The sequence below is a fragment of the Scyliorhinus torazame genome, chromosome 11 (genome assembly GCF_047496885.1).
Source record: "Scyliorhinus torazame isolate Kashiwa2021f chromosome 11, sScyTor2.1, whole genome shotgun sequence".
Lineage (NCBI taxonomy): Eukaryota > Metazoa > Chordata > Chondrichthyes > Carcharhiniformes > Scyliorhinidae > Scyliorhinus > Scyliorhinus torazame.
Window position 1 is genome coordinate 130,394,125 of NC_092717.1, and position 18,293 is coordinate 130,412,417.

General features: G+C 43.8%; 1 protein-coding gene across 5 annotated transcripts in view; it reads right to left on the minus strand.

Annotated features, from left to right (window-relative positions):
- rgs20 (regulator of G protein signaling 20) overlaps window positions 1–18,293 on the minus strand; it is a 369,345-nt gene that overhangs the window by 37,266 nt on the left and 313,786 nt on the right. For 4 of the 5 annotated variants that reach the window (XM_072467764.1, XM_072467766.1, XM_072467767.1 and 1 more), the window contains exon 3: window positions 7,537–7,623. In XM_072467764.1, the coding sequence (XP_072323865.1) occupies window positions 7,537–7,623 (87 nt within the window). The remainder of the gene's footprint in view (window positions 1–7,536; window positions 7,624–18,293) is intronic. The other variant, XM_072467765.1, reaches the window with a different exon arrangement.

The window sequence follows — 18,293 nt, forward strand, 5'->3', positions numbered from 1 at the left end:
TTTTCCTTAAATCCTTCCTTGGGATGGCCAGAAATCAGAAGAGAGTGATAACTGACTTGCATAACTTGAAATCAAACTCTACCTAATATGGGCTAAATGAAATTGAATCAAAACAACCCATTTGTTTTCGGTCCCTGGTAGCAGATAATAGAATTTTGAGTTTAAATCCTTCCAATCCAGTTAATTTCTATCACTTATGGCATATTCTCTTTTCTCATTCCATTCTTCTAAATTTCTACAAACCAATACTGAAATGCTTCATATCAACAATGTTTTATTTCAGGCAATTATGAATCACTGTGGCGGAAATTAAATATTTCCCGAAGACACTTAAAGCGACCTTTTGCAAACTGGGCTATTGTAAGTCGCTATTATACACTGCAAAACTCTACATTATTGAAGAAACTCACCTGCCTGATTTATGTTTAGTACAGTGGAAGCACTAAAATTCACTTTATAATTTAAAAAAGAAATTTAGATTACCCAATTATTTTTTTTCCAAATAAAGGGCAATTTAGTGTGGCCAATCGACCTAAGCTGCACATCTTGGGTTGTGGGGGTGAATCCCACGCAGAAACGGGGAGAATGTGCAAACTCCACACAGACAATGACCCGGGGCCAGGATTCGAACCCGGGTCCTCAATGCCGTAGGCAGCAGGGCTAACCACTGTGCCACCCTCACTTAGTACTTTTTAAATGTGTAATGAACAATGTCAAATTTTTCATGCTTCCAGAAGTTGCTGTCTTATTAAATACAAACCAAATAAAACTTGTGTGATTTTATAAATTTGCAAAAAGCATAGTTAAATTCCATGTTCTTCCTTCAGCATAGCTGATTTAGGACAATCCATGTCAGGATACCGATTGCCATAGATTTCTTGCTAATCCCACAGAATATTTTCAGAATTGGAAAGTGAAAGGAAAAAAAAATGATCTCTACATGTACCGTTCCACACTTCTATATGTTTACTTTCCCACAAGCCTATTCATCAGCATTGGTTAAGGAAAAAGTTTGTTAACTTGGGTTAAAGTAAAACTAATGATACCATTAGGGGTGGAATCCTATTGTGTATGTAGCTTGAATATATTTGCGGAGTAGAATGTAAAAGGATAATTGAATAATTCTCCTTATCTCTCTTAGATCTAGGTCAATAATATACAGGAATGTACCTCACTAAAATGTTTCAAAACTTCAATATCCTGAACACAGTATCCCATTAATCTAATGCCTTATTGGTTGTTCAGTGATGTCCTGGAAACAACGGTTTCCCCTAGAACATCAATTAAATAAACTTGTGTATCTGAATAGAAGTTTTATTGAGGAAGTTAGTAAAAAGTAAATACATTTTCTCAGAGTAAATAACTTAGTCCACAGGAAATAAATCAGTAGTTTTGACTGAGTTAAAAAGTTCTACCAACAAGTGTTTTACACAAGACTTTGCCATGGTAACGCTTTAGTAATAATTAAAAATAATATTTCATATCATGTGTTATTAGGAATTTTCACTGATTAGACTGTGCCATTCTTCAAACCCAATTAACACAGTCGTGCATTGATTTTACCTTTCAGTACCAACAGGAAATGAATGGTCATGAATGGTCAGAGTGAGTTCTCCCAGTGAGCCAGAGAGAAGACAGAGCCAGGAGTGAGACACAGCAAAGAGTGAGTTTGGGAATTTGAATCGAGGTGGGAATTGAATTGAATTGAATCTAATTCAATTGGATACAAAAGGTTTGGCTGAGTGCCTTTAGAAAGGGAGTGCTGGAAGCAAACAGAGTGTATCTGAGTTTGGGTAAGGCTGAGTTCGGGTAAGAGGTGAGTGACGGCTGTGTTTTTTTGGAGTTTGGCGTTTGGGGTTGAGTTTCCCCCCCCCAAAAAAAACAATTGATTAAGTAAATTAATTAACTGGTTAAGGGAATTTGGTGCTCATCTCAAGGAGGTGCAGAGAAGCAGACCTGTGAGGGAGTCTCGGGAGCAATTACATCACAGCCAGCAGGTAAGTGATTGGCTTGTGACTGGTAAGTGATTTTTTAATCTTTTCTCTCTTTGACTTTCTCTTAGCTGTGTAGTGTAGTTCAAATTTAACTTCAGGTTTAAGTCATGGCAGGAGAGCTCAGACCCATGTCATGCTCCTCTTGTGAGATGTGGCAATTCAGGGACCCTTCTGGTGTCCCTGACTCCTTCATCTGCAAAACGTGTGTCCAACTGCAGCTCCTGTTAGACCGCTTGACGGCTCTGGAGCTGCAGATGGACTCACTTTGGAGCATCCGCGATGCTGAGGAAGTTGTGGATAGCACATTCAGTGAGTTGGTCACACCGCAGATTAAAATTACTGAGGCAGATAGGGAATGGGTGACCAACAGACAGAGGAAGAGTAGGAAGGCAGTGCAGGGATCCCCTGCGGTCATCTCCCTCCAAAACAGATTTACTGTTTTGGAAACTGTTGGGGGAGATGGCTCACCAGGGGAAGGTGGCAGCAGCCAGGTTCATGGCACCATGGCTGGCTCTGCTGCACAGAAGGGCGGGAAAAAGAGTGGCAGAGCTATAGTGATAGGGGATTCAATTGTAAGGGGAATAGACAGGCGTTTCTGCGGACGCAAACGAGAATCCAGGTTGGTATGTTGCCTCCCTGGTGCAAGGGTCAAGGATGTCTCGGAGCGGCTGCAGAGCATTCTGGAGGGAGAGGGTGAACAGCCAGCTGTCATGGTGCATATAGGCACCAACGATATATGCAAAAAACGGGATGAGGTCCTACAAGCTGAATTTAGGGAGTTAAGAGTTGAACTAAAAAGTAGGACCTCAAAGGTAGTAATCTCAGGATTGCTACCAGTGCCACGTGATAGTCAGAGTAGGAATGACAGGATAGCTAGGATGAATACGTGGCTTGAGAGATGGTGCAGGAGGGAGGGTTTTAAATTCCTGGGACATTGGGACCGGTTCTGGGGGAGGTGGGACCTGTACAAATCGGACGGTCTGCATCTGAGTGGGACCGGAACCAATGTTCTCGGGGGTGTGTTTGCTAGTGCAGTTGGGGAGGGTTTAAACTAATGTGGCAGGGGGATAGGAACCGATGTAGGAAGTCAGTGGGGACGGAAACAAAAGGCAGGAAGGGAGAGTGTGTAAAGCGTGACCAGAGAAAGCAGGGCAGAGAGCAAGGAAAGTCTACATTAAACTGCATTTATTTCAATGCAAGGGGCCTGACGGGCAAAGCGGATGAACTCAGGGCATGGATGGGCACATGGGACTGGGATATTATAGCTATGACTGAAACATGGCTAAGGGAGGGGCAGGACTAGCAGCTCAATGTTCCGGAGTACAGATGCTATAGAAAGGATAGAACAGGAGGTAAGAGAGGAGGGGGAGTGGCGTTTTTGATTAGGGAGAACATCACGGCAGTACTTAGAGGGGATATATCCGAGGGTTCGCCCACTGAGTCTATATGGGTGGAACTGAAAAATAAGAAGGGAGAGATCACCTTGATAGGACTGTACTACAGGCCCCCAAATAGTCAGCGGGAAATTGAGGAGCAAATATGTCAGGAGATTACAGATAGCTGCAAGAAAAATAGGGTGGTAATAGTTGGGGACTTTAACTTTCCCAACATTGACTGGGACAGCCATAGCATTAGGGGCTTGGGTGGAGGGAAATTTGTTGAGTGTATTCAGGAGGAATTTCTCATTCAGTATGTGGATGGACCGACTAGAGAGGGGGCAAAACTTGACCTCGTCTTGGGAAATAAGGAAGGGCAAGTGACAGAAGTGTTAGTGAGGGATCACTTTGGGACAAGTGACCATTACAACATTAGTTTTAAGATAGCTATGGAGAATGATAGGTCTGGCCCAAGAGTTAAAATTCTTAATTGGGGCAAGGCCAATTTTGATGGTATCAGACAGGAACTTTCAGAGGTAGATTGGGGGAGACTGTTGGCAGGCAAAGGGACAGCTGGTAAATGGGAGGCTTTTAAAAATGTGTTAACCAGGGTTCAGGGTAAGCACATTCCCTTTAGAGTGAAGGGCAAGGCTGGTAGAAGTAGGGAACCCTGGATGACTCGAGATATTGAGACTCTGGTCAAAAAGAAGAAGGAGGCATATGACGTACATAAACAACTGGGATCAAGTGGATCCCTTAAAGAGTATAGAGATTGTCGAAATAGAGTTAAGAGGGAAATCAGGAGGGCAAAAAGGGGACATGAAATTGCTTTGGCAAATAATGCAAAGGAGAATCCAAAGAGCTTCTACAGATACATAAAGGGAAAAAGAGTAACTAGGGACAGAGTAGGGCCTATTAAGGATCAACAAGGACATCTATGTGCAGAGCCACAAGAGTTGGGTGAGATCCTGAATGAATATTTCTCATCGGTATTCACGATGGAGAAAGGCATGGATGTTAGGAAACTAAGGGAAATAAATAGTGATGTCTTGAGAAGTATGCATATTACAGAGGAGGAGGTGCTGGAAGTCTTAAAGCGCATCAAGGTAGATAAATTCCCGGGACCTGATGAAATGTATCCCAGGATGTTGTGGGAGGCTAGGGAGGAAATTGCGGGTCCCCTAACAGAGATATTTGAATCATCGGCAGCCACAGGTGGGGTGCCTGAAAATTGGAGAGTAGCGAATGTTGTGCCCTTGTTTAAGAAGGGCAGCAGGGAAAAGCCTGGGAACTACAGACCGGTGAGCCTAACGTCTGTAGTAGGTAAGTTGCTAGAAGGTATTCTGAGAGACAGGATCTACAAGCATTTAGAGAGGCAAGGACTGATTCGGGGCAGTCAGCATGGCTTTGTGCGTGGAAAATCATGTCTCACAAATTTGATTGAGTTTTTTGAGGGGGTGACCAAGAAGGTAGATGAGGGCAGTGCAGCAGACGTTGTCTACATGGACTTTAGCAAAGCCTTTGACAAGGTACCGCATGGTAGATTGTTGCAGAAGGTTAAAGCTCACGGGATCCAGGGTGAGGTTGCCAATTGGATTCAAAATTGGCTGGACGACAGAAGGCAGAGGGTGGTTGTAGAGGGTTGTTTTTCAAACTGGAGGCCTGTGACCAGTGGTGTGCCTCAGGGATCGGTGCTGGGTCCACTGTTATTTGTGATTTATATTAAAGATTTGGATGAGAATTTAGGAGGCATGGTTAGTAAGTTTGCAGATGACACCAAGATTGGTGGCACAATGGATAGTGAAGAAGGTTATCTAGGATTGCAACGGGATCTTGATCAATTAGGCCAGTGGGCCGACGAATGGCAGATGGAGTTTAATTTAGATAAATGTGAGGTGATGCATTTTGGCAGATCGAATCAGGCCAGGACCTACTCAGTTAATGGTATGGCATTGGGGAGAGTTAAAGAACAAAGAGATCTAGGAGTACAGATTCATAGCTCCTTGAAGGTGGAGTCGCAGGTGGACAGGGTGGTGAAGAAGGCATTCGGCATGCTTGGTTTCATTGGTCAGAACATTGAATACAGGAGTTGGGACATCTTGTTGAAGTTGTACAAGACATTGGTACGGCCACACTTGGAATACTGTGTGCAGTTCTGGTCACCCTATTATAGAAAGGATATTATTAAACTAGAAAGAGTGCAGAAAAGATTTACTAGGATGCTACCGGGACTTGATGGTTTGAGTTATAAGGAGAGGCTGGATAGACTGGGACTTTTTTCCCTGGAGCGTAGGAGGCTTAGGGGTGATCTTATAGAGGTCTATAAAATAATGAGGGGCATAGATAAGGTAGATAGTCAACATCTTTTCCCAAAGGTAGGGGAGTCTAAAACTAGAGGGCATAGGTTTAAGGTGAGAGGGGAGAGATTCAGAAGGGCCCAGAGGGGCAATTTCTTCACTCAGAGGGTAGTGAGTGTCTGGAATGTGCTGCCAGAGGTAGTGGTAGAGGTGGGTACAATTGTGTCTTTTAAAAAGCATTTAGATAGTTACATGGGTAAGATGGGTATAGAGGGTTATGGGCCAAGTGCGGGCAACTGGGACTAGCTTAATGGTAAAAACTGGGCGGCATGGACTGGTTGGGCCGAAGGGCCTGTTTCCATGCTGTAAACTTCTATGATTCTACTTCTATGATTCTATGTATCTACCATTCGGTATGAACTCTGGCTGATTTTTCACATTGGAAAGGAAACCAAGGCAAAATGTATGCTGGGGAAAATTTTTGCTACCACCCATGATTCACCTCTGCCAAAAGTTAAAATCAATCCTTTAATCTTTACCTCGCTATTGAAATACATGCACATAAAATGCGACATAAAATTCTCAGTACTTGGTCACTCATTATACCACTAATTACAGTTCAGCCGCATTTGGGAGCTCCAAAGACTGATTCTAACTTTTAGTAGGCTCAGAAAATGGTTGATTGGGAAAATGGTCGACTGGGGATTATCTTCACATTCTAAATCTACCCCATGTTTCTTTTCATTTAAATCAATGGGATCAATTTTCATTTTTAATGATGACATAAACAGATGGCAAAGGAAAATCAGGAGTGTGTTATGGGAAGCAGCCCAATTCTGTCATCATTGAAAGTAAAAATGTGTCCGTAATGCTGTTCTTATCACAGATTCTTTCAGTGCAGGCGTATTTAGTTTGACACAGCCATTAAAATCTCATCTCTGAATCCACTAGCTTGACGACTACCAATTTAAACTTGCTGAGGGTAGTTGAGGAGAAGAGCTCTTTTTAAAAATTTTTCCAATTAAGGGGCAATTTAGCATGGTCAGTCCACCTACCCTGCACATTTTTGAATTGTGAGGGTGAGACCCATCCAGACAGGGGGAGAATGTGCAAACTCCACACGAACAGTGACCCGGGACCGGGATCGAACCCGGGTCCTCGGGACCAGGATCGAACCCCAGTCCTCGGTGCCGTGATGCAGCAGTGCTAATCACTGTGCCACCAGACCACCTCTTGTTGAGCATAGTTAGCAAAATAATAAATAGTGCAATCATTGGTATGCTGCTGGTATTAAAACAAATGGGAAGTTAATTGAGGAAGGTATGCATGTTCCTCTGAATTGTTATCCGTTTGATAAATGAATGACTGTAAAATATTCAAGTAACTTTGATGCTGTTAAATGAGAAGGATTGTGGCAGCATAGAGAAGACACAATGACATGCAAAGAAACACAATGGCTGAAAACTAAATTCTGATGATAGATCGTACTGAAAACATTACCTACATTTTTTCTTTCAGGCACTGTATATTGTTTACATTATCTGTTCTCATTACAGCAAAACTGGGTACATTTTTAAAATTCTTCTTGAAACCAATGGAGAAGAATATCTGGCGGGTATCTAACAGGCCATTGATCTTCTACCATCCATTTTCTGTCGGCATCAAAAGTTAAATTCTATCCACCATGTTTGGTTGAAGCTCCAGTCTCAGGGCTACAACATAGACTTTGGGTATCAGAGTCAGAATCATAAATATTTGCAGTGTGGTGTAAAAATACGCCTATTTTTGTTTCATAATGTTTCAATAGTACTGAGCATAGAACAAAGACTACTTTCCGTGCAAGAAGAAATTGGTTAAAGAATAGTGTACCTTTCTTCACAATTTGGCAGGCTTTCTCCTCTAGCTTCCTGAGACATTCTTCGTGCTCGCTCCTCATCTTCATTCCTAACAGTAAGACTGCAAGGTAGTAAATAAAATCATTTTATCTAGGTACAGGAGCAGATGCCAATGGTGTGTTATTCAAAACGAAATTCAGGCTCATCAACCATAATCTTCTAGATTACTGAAAATGAAGATAGAGAGGAATCTCCAAAGCATTTTCCCCAGGTTAATGCAGTAGTTTTCAAAATCAATAACAGTCACTGGCAATATTATCTGGTCTTGCTGTTAGTTCAAGAAAAATTAAATTGCAAGTTGTAAACATTCATTACCTGATGTGATAATAGAAAGCTAGCCAATCCGAAGCATTTTTGTTACTGGTAATATACACTAATTGATTTCCCATGTCATGCGCACAGACAATTAGAAATAAATATTTGTCTATCTCACATTTCCTCATCAAATAACGATCCTTCATGTTCTCTATAAAGTTGTGATTCATTCATTTTCTATTTTTGTATCTGTCTTCCTCTTTCTGGCCCCTCTTCCTGTAGGGTTATTCATTTTCCTTTGTCTTCCCTCTCTTCTGTCTGTCTCCCACTCTACGAATTCCTGTTTTTTTTCTGTCTCATTTTCTCTGTCTCCATATATTTAATGTCATGGAAGCTTAAAATTGAACAGTACAGAAGACTATTCATAGATTTTGTGCTTGCTCTCTGACGGAGCTATCCACTTAGTCCCAGTCCTCTGACCTTTTAAATTTTTCTTTATCTAATCGTTATTCAAGTCTCCTATAAAATCGAGCACAGCTTTTCCTTCCCCCATTGTTTCTGATGGGAGCATTTTACGTTCCAATAGCCTTTTGGGAAAATAAATTTCCCTCATGTCCTTTAGGTGATGATCTGAAATCATTCACCTCCTGTAGATATCATCTCATCAACAGGTAGAAATAGTTACCCTTTATTTATCTGACCAGGAGCTGAGCCTGCTCTGCTCAGAATTCTTAAGCAGCCATCGGGAAACTGCCACCAAAAGGTAGGTGTTTTTAAAACGATAAACAAAAAGTCATTCTCATGGAGCAATGAGTAAAAGGGTGAACATGTCTAAAACCGAACATAAAAGCCTAACTGCAGCCTAAACATTGCTTATTTCAGACAGGGTACCTCAAATCGAATTATATGAAAACTGGCAGTGTCCGAAAACCAGACAATTTTAATTGAGTAAAATTTTTTTAAAATTACTGCTTAGACAATTTGACTAGGCACTGCATTGGCTCAATATAGCTCCAGACTAGTTACTGGTTTCACGGCTTCTTGCGCCACTATTTCCCGCTATCCAAGTGACTCTTGACTGTACCTGACCTAGCCTGACCCAAAATGCCTGTGTCCCGAACTGCCCAACCCCAAATCCGGCAATACCTGAAATCCGCATAACCTCAGTTCTAAGGGTGTCGTAATGATTTGAGGTACTGTACATGATTTGGTGGTAATGACCTGATCCCACAATATAGAGTAATGATAATGTTGGAGTAATAAACCTTCTGCTTTTAATAAGAAATTGATGAGGTGCATTGGGAAAAGACTGGATGACTTGTCCTGTGAGGTTTTGTTTTGTTATTGTGGGGCAACAGACTGACCCATTCAGGCCTTGCTGTTTTCCAATTCAATGAGTATGCTTGTGTAAGGGTTTTATTTGATGAAAAATACATGAAAGTTAATGTATTGGTTGGATGGAAGTTAATCTAGAGAAGGATTCACTTTCGATTTCTTTTTTCTTTTTACATTTTCATTTGTTTCATTTTGCAAACTTCAAGAAACCTATATTGGAATTTCTAATTCCATTCCACAGCAGTATAATTTTTCATTCAATCGAATTAAAGTGGACTACACAGATGGCTCACAGTGCACATATGTATTCAATATAGACTTTGTCAGTTTTACACAAGTTCTCATTTGTTTCTTGGACAGCTTGTTGTCATAGCCCAGACCGGACTTACCATGTGGCAATGATTAAACTCCCCGTGAGCTTTGCTCTCCTGTTAAAGGGTACGGGGATCCCTAAAACCCTCGAGCTAAACTTCTGTATAACGTCGGCCAGTTTGGGTATCGACAGGGAGGAGAGACCTGGCTGGGAATTTTCATGCCGTGTAAATAATAGTTATTGTAAATAGCGCTTTATTTTCTTCTACAACTTGGTGTGAACAGCCTTCATGCTCGACTAAACTGGTTTTGTTTCATTTCGGCGAACTGGCCACTTGACTGTAAACTTTTAATTCTAAAGTTAATGATTTCATTTGCAATTGCCTCTATTCTTTATATCTTCCAAACTCCAAACTGAATGTCACAAAAGAGGAAAGTCTACCTGCTTCCAGGCCTTTGCCAAAGTCATTGTCATCAGTGACTGAAGAGATAAATAAGCAAGTAATTCATGATGACTTACCCTGAGACTATTTTTCCTTTGTTTGGTGCCTCAGTGTTTACCAGATAGGCTAGTTACTTGATTGTGTATGAATAAATCACATATTTATAGTGCAGCTCACGTACAGAAAGACATAACAATGCTCTCAAGACTGATGAACAAATTTTAAAAAAATTCAAGAGACGTGAGCTTCACTGGTTAGGCCATCATTCATTGCCCATTCCTAATTTCCCTAGGGTTTGGAAGGTGCTGTTGAAGGAGCCTTAGTGAGCTGATGCAGTGCATCTTCTAGATGGTACACACTGCTGCCACTGCCTGATTAAGAGAGGGAGTGAATGTTTAAGGTGGTGGATTGGGTGCTGATCAGGCGTGCTGCTTAGTCCTGGATGGTGTTGAGCTTCTTGAGAATTGTTGGAGCTGCGCTCAACCAGACAAGGGTAAATTGTTCTATCACACTCCTGACTTGTACCTTTTAGGCGGTGTACAGACTTTAGGGAGTCAGGACATGAGTTGCTAGCCACAGGATTCATAGTCTCTGACCTGCTTTTGTCGCCACAATATTTATATGGCTAGTCCTGTTGAGTTTCTGGTCAATGATAACTCCCAGGATGGTGATTTTAGGAGATTAAGTGACAATAGTAATGCCATTGAATGTCAAAGGGTGTTGGTTAGATTCTCTCTTGCTGGAGATGGTCATTGCCTAGCACTTGGTGCAAATGTTATTTGCCACTTGTCAGCCCAAACCTGGATATTGTTCAGGTCTTGCCGCATATGGGCGCGCACTGCTTTAGTGTCAAGGAGTTGCAAATGATGCTGAACATTGTGCAGTCATCTGCAAACATTCCCACTTCTGAGCTTATAATAGAAGGGAGGTCACTGATGAGGAAACTGAAGAAAGTTGGGCCTAGGATAGTACTCTGAGGAACTGCTGCAGTGATGCTCTGGTGCTAAGATGACTGACCTCCAACAACCATATTCTTTTGTACTCGGTATAACTCCAACTAATGGAGTGTTTTAGCCCTGATTCCCATTGACTCTAGTTTTGCTAGGGCTCTTGAATCCCTAGATATCGAGCAGTCACTCCCACCTCACCGCTGAAGTTCAGCTCTTTTGTTCATGTTTGACCCAAGGCTGTAATGAGATCAGGAGTTGAGTGGCCCTGGCAGAACCCAAACTCAGGGTCAGAGTAGATTATTGCGAAGCAAGTGCCCTTGATAGCTCTGTTAATGAACCCTTCCATCACTTAACTGATGGTCGAGAATAGACTAATGGGATGATAAGTAGCCAGGTTGGATTGTCCTGCTTTGTGTGTACAGGGCATACTTGGGACAGTTTTCCACATTGCTGGGTAGATGCCAGTGTTGTAGCTGTACAGGAAAAGCTTGGCTAGTGGCACGGCAAGTTCTGAAACACATGTCTCAGGACTATTGCTAGAACTTTGTCAGGGCCCATAGCCTTTGCAATATCCGGTGCCTTCAGCCGTTTCTTGATATCACATGGAAGGAATTGAATTGACTGAAGACTGGCATCTGTGATGCTGGAGACCTCTAGCAGAGGCCAAAATGGATCAACCACTTGGCACTTCTGGCTGAAGATTGTTGCCTCTGGCTTACCTTTTGCACAGATGTGCTGGGCTCCTACATCACTGAGGATGGAGATATTTGTGGAGCCTCCTCCTCTAGTGAGTTGTTCAATTGTTCACCAATATTCACGGCTGGATGTGGCAGGACTTCAGAGCTTATATCTGATCCATTGATTGTGGGATCGCTTAGCCCTGTCTATCACTTGCTGCTGAAGCTGTTTGGCATGCAAGTAATCCTGTGTTTTAGCTTCACCAGGTTGACACCTCATTTCTATGTATATCTGGTGCTGCTCCTGGCATGTTCTCCTACACTCTTCATTGAGCCAGGGTTGATCCCTGGATTGGTGGTAATGGTAGAGTGGGGTTACAGATTATGGTTGAATACAATTCTGCTGCTGATGATGACCCACAATGCCTCATGGTTGTTCAGTCTTGATTTGCTAGGTCTGTTTGAAATCTATCCCATTTAGCAAGATGGTAGTGCCACATAAGACGATAAAGCATATCCTCAATATGAAGACAGGAATTTGTCTCCAAAGGACTGTGCAGTGGTCACTTCTAACAATACTTTTGTGGACAGATGCAGCTGTGGCAGGCAGATTTGTGAGGATGAGGTCGAGTGTTTTTCCCTCTTGTTGATTCTCTAAACACCTGTTGCAGACCCAGTCTAGCAGCTATGTCCTTTAGGATCCAGCCAGCTTGATCAGTAGTGGTGTATGAAGCCACTCTTGGTGATTGACATTGAAGTCCTTCACCCAGAGTACATTCTGTGCCTTTGCCACCCTCAGTCCTTTTCCAAGTGGTGTTCAACATGAAGGAGTACTGATTCATCAGCTTGGGGGGGTGGGGGGGGGAGCATTATGTGCTAATCAGCAGGAGGTTTCCTTGCCGGTATTTGAGCTGATGCCATGAGACTTCATGGGGTCCGGAGTACATTGAAGACTTCCAGGGCAACTCCCTCCCAAATGTATACTACTGTGCAGCCATCTCTGCTGGGTCTGTCCTATGGGTGGGACAGAATATACCCAGGGCTGGTAATGGTGGTGTCTGGGACATTGTCTGTAATGTATGATTCCAGAACGAACACTGAATAGGACGGAGAAAAGGAGGAAGGGGAAAAATTGGATGAAGGAAAAGGCTTGAAGAAGTTTTGGAAAGCAGGCAGCAGTAACAAGGAACATTTGTTAAGAGAAGACATTCCAGAAGGTGTAATAGCTACATCAATGGCAGCTGGTAAGGTGAAGATAGTGGGAACAAGGAGTAAAACAATACTGGAGAAGGAAACATGGGATGGGAAGGATCTAGAAAGGGAGAGAAAGATTCTTAAAGTAGTCATTCCTCATCTTCTTCCTTCAAATCAAACATTTAAACTGATTTAACAAAATATTACAATATTATATGGAATTAAATTGATGGATGTCATGTTTCCAGATTATAAATGAATCATGACTTGAAAATATTACCAAGTTAAAGGGTGAATTTTATGCTAGGAAATTGGGACTGTTGCCTACCAATCTCTCACACGCTTACTTAGTCTGGCGTGCTGACATCAGGTTGCTATCCCAACATCGTTACTCCGACCTTGAGTAATATAGAAGTTGAATGAGCGGTGAAATTGGCAGCCCACCCACCTGTTTTAAAACACTGATTAACCAGCTATTAACCTTGCTAACAGGCCAATAGACTAAGATTTTATGTTATCCATGCCATTTTCCAGAAGGTCCATGGGAAAACGTTTGGAGGGAGTTACGTTAGATGTAAGGATGTGTTGTAAATGTAGATAAAAGTTCTGCCAATGGTTAATGGTTTACTTTAACAGAGGAGTCGTCTGGAGAAGTTGGGTGAGTTTGCTAGTGTTGCTGGTTGCTTTAATAATCATTTTGAGCCTTCACTGGAAGATCAAGGAAGGGCACCTGGAGATAGAGAATTTTCTGCACCCCAGTATTGGACCCTGAAATAAGTGTCCCAGTGGGCATTATCCATTCCAGAGTAGGCTCCCCCATAGTAAGGAGGAGGAGGAGGATAAGAGTAGGTGGGCCCTGTGGTTCAGGAAGTTTTGGAGCCTGTTACTGAGCAAGGGCCCGTGGAGGGGAGAGAACAGCAGCAGGTATGCAGACGCATTGTACGGTGAATAGATTATAAAGGCAAAAGATGACATAGCTCCAATGCCAAATCTTTGGACTGGTTAGGTAGTGCTCTTAAATACTCTCCTGTCCAAGTCTCACTGATGGATGTGATTTGCCTCCCCTTGCTCAACCTAGCACTCCACAGATGGGAAGCCCTGGCAAAGGAGTATCTAATGGAGTGAGCTCCATCCTCTGACAAGGAGTCTGATGAGGAGGGGGATGAGCCACACTAGCCAGCTGCACAAGCTGATGCATAGGATACTTTAGATGCCACGGAGACCAGGGATTTGTGAATAATGTGCAGATTTAACTAGCAATCTTTGATTTGATTCACTAGGCCATTTTAGCTGTATTCACCTTCTCTTCGTATCTCTCGCTCCTCAACATCAGGATCTTCTGTGCATGTGTTAATGTAGATGTACAAAATGAGGTTGATCAGAGGGACCCACATGAGCACAAAATCCCTTCCCGGTCCATCCAAATCAAAACCAGCGCATCACAAATATAACGGTGGACAGAGCCTCAATTGCAAAGAACAGTTATTTATTGACAAAAGAAATCTCAGACCTAACAAAAGTAAGCAAACACCCTTGTGAACCTGTGTGACTAATAGATTTTTGCTTCAATCTTTTCCAGGTTCTGGGTGTAGTGCTTTCCCTCTGGTCAACTACGCTGGAGTCAGGCTGCTGACCCTTATACCCTTTGCCTGGGATGACCTTCAAGGACGTCCTCTGTTCGCCGGAGGCCATGAGAACCCTGGCGTGGTGGGAGTCTCCTGCACACTGGCAGGAAGCTCCTCTGCTGCCATGACACTCTGAAGCAGTTGTGGTAATGGCAGAGGGGCAGTGGCGTGACTGTCTCCATCAGAAGTGCCCTGTGAGGAGCCCCATGATGGTAACAGCAAATGCCCATCTGCCACCATTTGGCCCTCCCTGATTTCCTGAGAAGAACCAAGGCCTGGCTGTGATCTCAGGTGCCGGTCCCTCTATTTCCTTCGTTCTGGGTACTGGAGCTCAGGTACAAGGTGTAAGTCACAATGCATTAGCCAGTGCCTGATTAGCTTTTTAAAAACATTTATGGGATATAGGCGTCGCTGGTTAGGCCAGCATTTATTGCCTATCCCTAGTTGCCCTTCAGAAGTGGTGGTGCGTTGCCTTCCTGAATCTCTGCAGTCCTTGAGGTGCAGGTTCATCCACAGTGCTGTTGTGGAGGGCCAAACTCCCTCCCTAACAGTCACCAGTCTCTCAATGGAGGAAGCCCCCCATTCTGAGGAGAGGCTAATCTCAGTGCTCACTGTCTGGATGGACTTCTCCATTGTCCATGCCAGTGCACACAACCTCTGGAAACTTTGCCATGTCTCCACTTACATTATGCCGTATGTCCAGCATTTACCATTTGAAGGATGATTCCAGTGTTTCGTCATTAGCCTGGGGCTCAGCAGATAGATCATCTCCAACACTCCAAGTGCCAGAGTGCTCTATCTCAGTCTCCGATGCCTGGTTTGGTGACTGTGGTATGCTCTCACCAGTGTGGATTCCTTAGATCCACCTCTTGCATTCCCATAAAGTTTTGTGTATTTGTGCGTGGAGCTAAGTGAGGAGGAAGGATGCGATGCTGCACCCTCTGAGACTTCTTCCTTCTTCTCCTCAGAGGTTCGCATTGATTCCTTGGGGCAAGTGGCTGCAGCTGCTGATATTTTACCTGTGGGGGAAACAAACAAAGGATTATGAAGGGCATCATCATCATCATCTGTGATGATTTCACAGAGAAACACTTCCCAATAACACAGACACCATTGAGAGCTGCTAACCAGGGTTTAGAACTCAGCACCTTCAACATTGAGAACTCTTTCTTTTCCCAATTCTGCAAATCTCCAAAGTCGAAAGCCATCAAAATTGAGGCTTTGAGTTTTGTTCTTGACATCTCCATTACCAGCAGCCAACAATTCTCAATGATCCTTGTTAACCAAAACCTATAAACCACCTCCCCCCACACCCCGGAATCCCCCATGTTGTCATAAAGAGTGGCATGTCTACTTCTTGCTATCTTGTGTACTTGCCAGGGCACGATCACCACATACTTGACATACATCACACCTTTCCATTGAAGTTAATCTGCAAAATAGTTACACACTCAGTCTGGCAGAATGAGATCATTCAGCTTTTCACCACATTGCTGCCCTGTTCTGTGGACGACCCAAAGGCTGCTCACCAACTCTGACCTACATCCAGGCTGCTCTGGTGGCTGGGAGACCTCCTCTTCCTGTCAACAGGCATAAAGACTTGCCGCTGATCTCTCACAGCCTGGAGGAGGACTTAAAAGGAGTCATCATCAAACTGAGGTGGTCCTTAGTCCAACAGCTAGTCCTACTGTTCTCTGTACCATATGGTGGCCTTTACAGCCATGAAGAGACAGAGAGTTAAAGGTATTTTATGTAAAACCTATCATTCATAAGGGGGATGAGACAGATGTGTTTAAATGAATCCTCTCTGGCAAGCGTCCTGAATAGATACTGCTGTCACAATACTCATTAAATTTAATAACAAGCTCTTACCTGCTGCTACTCCAATAGCCCAATGGATTTACAAGTCTTCTTGGTCTAAACAGGAATTCGGCCATTAATTCTTGTGTAGCTGCCACCGACCGGTGCCAGGGTGCCTTTAAACAGGTGACCATTCCAGACTTCCAGTTCCCAACCTGACCCCTCTGTACACCTGCGTCCTGCCCTGGAGACCTGATTGGGTGCTCGGTCTACCCGTCTTGTACGTTGTTGCCTGGCATCCCATTGGGCAGCCGCTAATTGGGCGGAAAACTCTTCATTATGTGTCTTTGAAAGGTGGGGAAGGGAGTCAGTGATATGTGCACTTCAGGCTCACACTCAGTCATCTGCCAAAAGACCAAGATACACGCCACAGTGTTACATTTGATTGTTTCCTAGTGAACAAATAAAACAAAATTGGTGAGTAACAATGAGGCTCCTATTAATCAATATCAGAGATCAGCTCCCTGGCAGTTAGGCCTCAATTCTAAAAATCTTAAATCTTATAAGAAGCAATTACTCAAGAACATAAATTTTTGTTTTAAATTATTTGGGGTCAAAACACAGATGAGCCAGCTCTGTTGGCAGATATATAGTGAATGAGGACATGTAGTTGAGCCTGTCTCACCAGTTACCTGCTGTGCACGGGTCATGTACCACGGCTCCCTTCAAAGGAGATGTGTGTGTTAGTGAGTGTGGTGCAATGTATTTAAACAATGTGGCTGTCATTGTTCAATAGCTGGGAGAGATAGAAGTGTGAGGTTGGTAGCAGTGTTATATTTGTGAGGATGAAGAGAAGATATGAATTTGAAGTATGATGAAGATGGATAGAGAATATTGGCAGGAGCGTGAAGCGGAGATGGCGAATAGAGCAGGTGTGTGAGGTTACTGGTTCTTTGTAAGGATTGGGCATTTGAAGATGCAGTCACTGACCTTGATCACAAGTGTTTTTCTGCTCCCACTGTATTCTCAGGATGGGAATTACCAGCTGTTCACGCCAGCTGGAAATTCCGGTCCCACGACGGCGCACGGGTTTCCCTGCAACGAGGGGTGCAGTCAACAGGAAATCCCATTGACAACTCCGGGATCAGTAGATCCACTGAAGGACCACCTCCACCGCCGAAAAACACGTGGCAGGGTGGTCGGTAAATCCCAATCACCGTCTGCCTGGCAGACCTCCTTACCCAGAATGGCCTCACTTCTCCTATCCACCACTTGTAACAAGGCCTCTAATGTTGCTCGAGAGAACCATGGAATTCACTTTGCCCAGTTGTACCATTTTTACTCTTCTTCTTGCTCAGACTCTCTTTGACGAACAGTTCCAGCACCTGCTGTAGCCAGAGCGGTTGGCGGGGGAGCGACCAATAATGGGTGACGAGAGAGAGCTAGTCCTGGCAGGTAGATTAGGAGCACCCTTTTTAAAGGTAATGTAATAATCCACAGGAGGCAGGGGTTCAGTCACTACACCAGTATTTATTTGCAATAATTATATACAAAGAGCGGCTCCAAACAGTGCTGCTAGCATTCCAGTCAACTTAAGACTGCCTCACAAAGCCTACACAGGTGCTTATATGGGCCCCCTCAAATGAGCTATCATTGAGGGAGCTCATACTCCAATTGGCCAACCAAAGGTTATTACACCCCTCCCCCCCCCCAAGGTCCGAGGAATTCCTGCCAGCAGGCATTCCTGAGCTTCTTCCTGCTCCTCCTGTCTGGGTCTGTCACCTCTGTGTCGTCCGCCGGGTCGTTCTCCGACGTGGGAGGGGTGTACCTTATAGGTGCCAGTCTTTTCCTTGACGACCTCCTTGGAAGTTGTTCGTCCTCCTCCTCGGGGAGAGGTGTCGCGGCGGCCTTGTCGAACGTGTCCATCTCCGACTCGGACGACGGGGTCTGGAGAAATTGTTCGGGGCTGGGGTGTGGGTATCTTTTCCGTCTGGGCTATCCCAGCTGGAGGCGGTCTTGCTTCGCCTGCCTCCAGGTGTGGTTCCGCTGCCCTCATTTGGTCTAGGTGTTTCTTCAGCACCTTACCTCCTATCGAAACTTCATAGGATATGGGCCCTGTTTGGGACTCTACCGTGCCTTT